At 37.8% G+C, this 6,340-nt stretch overlaps 1 protein-coding gene across 1 annotated transcript in view; it reads right to left on the bottom strand.

Moving 5' to 3' along the window:
* Window positions 1-2,599: 2,599 nt before the first annotated feature.
* LOC127834532 (remodeling and spacing factor 1-like) overlaps window positions 2,600-6,340 on the bottom strand; it is a 35,697-nt gene continuing 31,956 nt past the window's right edge. Inside the window, exon 18 of the mRNA XM_052360431.1 lies at window positions 2,600-6,300. Coding sequence (XP_052216391.1) covers window positions 4,083-6,300 — 2,218 coding nt within the window. The 3' untranslated portion in view covers window positions 2,600-4,082. The remainder of the gene's footprint in view (window positions 6,301-6,340) is intronic.

Genomic DNA, 6,340 nt, shown 5'->3' with positions numbered 1-6,340 from the left:
TAGACTATCACATGCTACTCTGTCAAAGCAATCAATATCACAGTTCAAGTTCAAAGGTGAAATGTTTCACTCAAACAAGATTTTCTGAAGTATGAAGCATTAAAATAGACTGAAAATTATTGTCATAAGACTGAATGACACACACAAAATACCAGGTGAAGGTCCTTTAAGAGGTAAAAGGAACGATTGTAAAATAACTTGGCTAACATACTAATAACCAGTCAGTGTCACACATAGCAAGGGACACTGCAACGCCACTAAACCAAGTTTTGGAACATTTGGTAATTTATTTAATTATGATTATTGTGCAATTCATAGCATCGTCTGCATTAATACCTGCATACAAACTTTCAGAGTAATACCTCCATCCAATCCGAAGTAATTATTCCCAAGCTCTAAATTGCAGCAGGGGGGATTATGTGGTTATCTCCGCCGTCTGTCTGTCCGTCCGTCCTGGCCACTATCTCCTCCTATACTATTAGCACTAGAATATTGAAACTTTAACACATGGTAGCTATGAGCATATGTGCGACAGTGTACTATTTGGAATTTTGATCTGACCCCTGGGCCAAAAGCTGCGGCGTGGAGAAACGCGTCGGCTGCGTAGTTGACATTTCTAGTTAACTATGCACATTATTTTATTGTATGTAACAGTAACATTGACCTTGACCCAACTTGACCCAAATGTAATTCCAAACTAAGTATTCATGTAAGATACCTACTTACACAATTTCAGCAAAACATTTCCATCAAAATTTACTATCAGCTTGACCTTGCCCTTACATAGAATAACCCGAAACGGACTTCCAAAGTAGGTGTAGTCTACCTGGGCAAACTGTCAGTGCAAATACCTCCATCCAAACTTAAAAAAGAGTTGAGGAAAAACAATTTTTCAATGTAGAAAAAAACAAGTGATGTGTTTGTCAGAAGCTCAATGCCTCCTATTGCGCCACTTTGAAAAAAAAATGAAGCCCTTTTAAAGCTTATTACTTCCCTTGGATTGTATTTTCTACTTTTGACCTTGAAGGATGACCTTGACCTTTCACCACTCAAAATGTGCAGCTCCATGAGATACACATGCATGCCAAATATCAAGTTGCTATGTTCAAAAAAGCAAAAGTTATGGCCAATGTTAAAGTTTTCGGACGGACGGACAGACTCACTGACAGACGGACAGTTCAACTGCTATATGCCACCCTGCCGGGAGCATAAAAACAGACAGCTACCTACACACATTATTTCAGTGCCTCTATCAACAGGTATTAAGCCGATCTTTATTTCTATGTTTAGTAAATGTGACTTTGACCCAAATAGCACCAAATAAAATCCCATGCTAGGTCCATCACTTGCTTGCTACATTAAAAGTTCCACCAAGATTGGTAATTGCAAACTTAAGCTATTGACCTGAAACTGCTTGTTTGATGCCGCCTTCCATATCCCAATGTATTTACATGTACCAGGATTTTCTACATCAGTGAAATATCTGGTAAAAAGGAATAATGTTGTTCAAGTTTCAATTTTTTATTTTAGCTGAATTCTACTTTTGTTTTATGGAGACACCCAAGTCTGTGCGTGAAGGAAAGAACCACCAATATGTTGGCAATGTTGTCATTTTGAAATTCTAATCCACCAAAACGAGGATTTAATCTGAGACCTCCAGGTTGCAAGTTGGACACTATTGCCATTACTGTTGTTATCCACAACTTGTCCTATTAGCTTATCAAGTTTCAATTACAATATTGCAAGTACGTCTTAAGCGAACCGTTTAAAACAAGTCTTGAAACAAGGCATGATCAAATCATTAATAAGTGATTAAAGAAGCACCTCAGAAATACCCTGTTACCGTGTTCAATTAAACTCTTCGTTTGTATATGAATCAAGAAAAGTAAATAACTATTCGTAAAATAAGTTTGACATAGAAAGGGAGGAAATCAGCTGAAAAGAGGGAAAATCACACCCCTGAATATGACTTGATTTTCTAAACAAAAGAAATGTAGGTGAAAATGTTAGATTAATATGCAATGCAATGGAATATCTTGAAATTAACAATACACCTAAAATATTATTCTTTGCAGACTTCAAAAAGCTTAAATCACTCTTTGATGGTAAATTGTCTTAAAAACCTCATTTTGGACCACTGCTATTTCATTGGATAAAGGTATTTTACAAGTATATAAACAATAAATAATCGCAACCTTTCTAAGTTTAACAAGAGATTGCCAAGCAATATTGACCCCTACCGGTGAAACTCCACCATTGTCAGTATTTTTTAAATATATATTTGTTGCCATAGCAACCAGAATTCTTGGCGTAGGAACAAAATGAAATGATGTGCATAATCTCCATATTGCCATCTATCCATGTTTCAAGTTTCATGAAAAAATATGAAGAACTTTTAAAGTTATTGCAGGAAAAGTGTGACAGACAGACTGACAGAGCGCAAACCATAAGTCCCCTCCGGTTTCACTGGTAGGGGACAAAAACAGAAAAGGTGGCAAGTGTGTCGTCTTTTGTCATCATTATTAAGTTTATGTGTCTAAAAAATTTCAAGAATAAAAACAACTTGACATTCATACCTGAACAAAAAACAAACAATAGATTTCATTTTTAAACACAATACTCATATTTATTGAAGAAAGGAATGAATATGGTATACAACTACTCATACAATAACTATGTAAACAAAATATATGTGAAGAAATGTAACTTCTAATAAAAATATGTAAATAACTAAAAATGTGTGTATAATCATTGCTAGGTTTTTTAATAATGTAAACTGGCATCAGCATATTACAAAAATACAAAGAACAGAAATTATGGGGAAAAAACTTGTGGTTTAAGAAATGAATAGTTCAAGATAATGCCTTAACATTATAATTCATGTCAATCTTATAATATTAAGATACACATTTGTACAGAGCAAAATTAAAATTCTTCACTTAGTAAAGACAAGCTCCTTATACCAAAGTATCATTCATAAATATGGGTATTGACAACATTGAACAATAATTCAAATATAACTATGCCCAGCATAAATGTGTAATGCACAATTCTTATTATATTTCTCATTTTCTAAGTAAAGCCAATGAAAAAATACTTGACATCATAAAACATGAAAGTTACTTGACAAAAAAGGTGAAGCTAAACTACGAAATGCAACAATTTGAACTAACCACATTTCTTTAGTAAAGCTGAACAATCATTCCATTTCTATAATGTTTGTAATGTAACTCATTTGATCATGCTATAATCTTCCCTTGTAACACAAAATAACGGGCTGGTTGATCACTAATTTTCATGTTTTATTAAACACGTCATTAAATGGATCTTTATAGAAAATTGTCATAATTATTTGGAATAGTGTACCATAATTAAATTCCCAAGACAATACATAAAATAAATGCTCCGTGGTTCAAATCTAAAAACAAAAGAATGTTCACAACGACTACACCACACTGGCTTCTGAATGTGGATGGTACCATAGACTATACCCTATGTGGGTAATACCAGTCTTTTTATAAATAATCCATAAGTAGCGAAACAAATGCTTTATTATTGTCCCTATTTTGATTATCATCAAGAAAGGTACAAATGTACATACATTTTTCATTGTTTTCTTTGTATTTTCTGATATTATGCATAATATAATACATATATTTGTCTTTGAATATATAACATTTTTTTTTAACTGTCATTTTGCAAAAATTAAGAATAAGTCCCTTTAAAAAGTTAAATAAATAGTGTGAGCTTTTCTTAAAACTGTTGCTGTTTCATGTACATGTATACTTATTTTAACACTATTTGTTAACAAAAACAGCAAAATTGCTGATCCAAATGGCACTTAAAAAAAATTGTAAGCATACATTATTATGTATAGATGGAACATTGGATCTACAAGTCATAATGTTCAACTTTTTTAAACTTGGATTGGTCTTAGGACTAACAATCTGTTAACGAGCCCAGTAGCTTAGCAACAATCTGACCCAGACGAGATTTCAGAGTATGAAGTTTATCAAGTAATGTACACATCTTTGACCAAAGCCAGAAATGCAATATTTTAAATTGTCTCCATTTACACAGCCTCACTTGTCTTTGCACAGGAATGAAGTGTACCTGTCAATATCCGAAACCTCTGCACTATCTTCCACTTCATTGGAATCCTGGCTGGACTTGAGAATATTGTCCATCATGAAACCCCTATTAGGGGTTTCCATTGGCCCTTCTGGCCTGGGACTTGTGCCCGAGCCATGCAGTAGAGCTGGGGTCGCAAGACGAGTTGTTGGCCGGAGGGGTTGAGTGGGGCTAGACATTCCCTGGGGCGAAAAGGGCTGAGAATTGGGTGCCCCTGAGTAGGGTGGCTGGGAAGAGTGGTAAGGACCGCCATGTGGGTGCATGTGTGGGGGATAATTGTATCCTTGCATACCTTGATGGTGGAACTGTTGGCCCATGCTGCCTGGATGTGGATGGGATGGGTGGGGCTGGTGATTCATAGCACCACCAGAGCCGGGATGGGTTAGATACTGATTGGGCCCAGGCCCTGACCCCGGGCCAAACATTGGGCCCCTCTGGCTGTGATGGTAGGGTCCTTGGTTTCCATGGTAGCCATGGGGATACGGACCATGTTGGTATGGCAACTGAGTACCCTGGGGCCCACTGAAGCCATCCCCTGATGCCATGTCAGACCTATAGCCAGGAGGGTAGTAGCCAGAGGAAGGTCCGTGCTGTGAGTGAGGTACGTGTCCCATGTACTGGCCGGAGTGCTGGTAGCTGTTTGGGGACATGGGACCATGGTTGGGTGGGTAACCAGCTTGTGGGCTGCAAGTGGGCATGCCAGGTTGACCCTGGTAAGGCCCTGCATGCATGGCACTGTACTGACCTGGTGGTGGTGCACCTTGGTTACTGTAAGGCTGAAATCCTTGTGGCTGGGAATTCATGCTGCTGGGAACGTTGCTTCCGTAATTAGCATGAGAATACGGCTGGAAGCCACTTGGCTGTGGACCAGAAATGACTTGGTTTCCCATTGCCATTTCTCGCAATCCTTGTAATGGGTTCATTTGATCATGAGGTCTTTGCTCACTGCTGGTGCCATCAGACAGATGCTTGTTTTCCACTATTACTCCTTGGCGAATTTCGGGTTTCACCACACCAACTGGAGCATTTTGTTTATTCCTCACAGATAAAGGGCTGTCATCTTTGACCTTGTCAACACTTTGATTTGATTCACTTCCATCTTTTCCCATATTTTCCGCTGTTCCGCTTTCCTCAGTATTACCCTTTTCATCCACATTATTGCCTTTTGCTACCTTCTTACTCTTAACACCAACATCTGCTTTCCCTTCTTCACCTCTCTTCTTTTTTGTAGGTTCTTCACCTAGTGTTTCTTGGCCCGTTTCTCCCAGGTCAGCTTTCCCTTTCACTTTTCGACCTCTCTTTTTTGGTGTCACCTCTGGAGTTGTAGTTTCAGACTCTGTTTTTTGTTTCTCTGCCTTCGTTTTCCTGCCACGTTTTTTCTTTGGAGTGGTCTCTTCTTCCGATTTCATATTTTCATGTGTTGTGACAGTTGGAGAAACAATTGAGTTTTCAGGAATTTTTTCAAGAACAACCACTAATTGAGCATGTTCAATAACTTTATTTTGTTGGATCTTTTCAACAATTTCTTCTTCATCTTTACTTTCAGTAAATGATTTTCTTGGTGACTTCCCACGTTTCAATGGTTTTGCTTTCTTTGGTTGGGCCTGTTCAATAACTTCTTCTTCTACATCTTTACTTTCAGTACTTGATTTTTTTGGTGCCTTTCCACGCTTCAATGGTTTTGCTTTTGTACCCTTTTGTTCCTTAACTTTTTCATCTCCTACCTCAGCAATTGTCTCCTCAGGTTTCACACCTTCCTTAACAACTTCCTTCAGACTTTCCTCTACCACCTCCACTACTTTCTTCACATCATCATCATGGACTTCTATCTCTTCCCAGGCCCCGGACTCATCATGTTCACTTTCTTCAGTATGCGATTCATTTACATTTGGTTTGGCATCATCTTTTCCAGCAGTTTCTGCCGCTTCAACCTTAGGTTCTTTAACAGTATCCTCCTCGATTTCTGTATTCTCACCCGAATCGGATTCAATTACCTTTTTCTTTGGTTTCCCTGCATTTTTCTTGGGTTTTGCTTTTGATACTTCATCCTCACTAACCTCTGTAGCAGAAGATTCTGTAGTTTCTTTGTCACTCATAGAATCTTCTCCGCTATCTATTACATTTTTCTTCTTAGTTTTCACTGGCTCAGAATCACTGGATTCAGCATACCTACAATGTACAAGTATATGAAATAAAATCACACGCAATA

The sequence above is a fragment of the Dreissena polymorpha genome, chromosome 6 (genome assembly GCF_020536995.1).
Source record: "Dreissena polymorpha isolate Duluth1 chromosome 6, UMN_Dpol_1.0, whole genome shotgun sequence".
NCBI lineage: Eukaryota > Metazoa > Mollusca > Bivalvia > Myida > Dreissenidae > Dreissena > Dreissena polymorpha.
The sequence above is the reverse complement of the archived record's forward strand: the minus strand, read 5'-3'. Positions and strand labels throughout refer to the sequence as shown.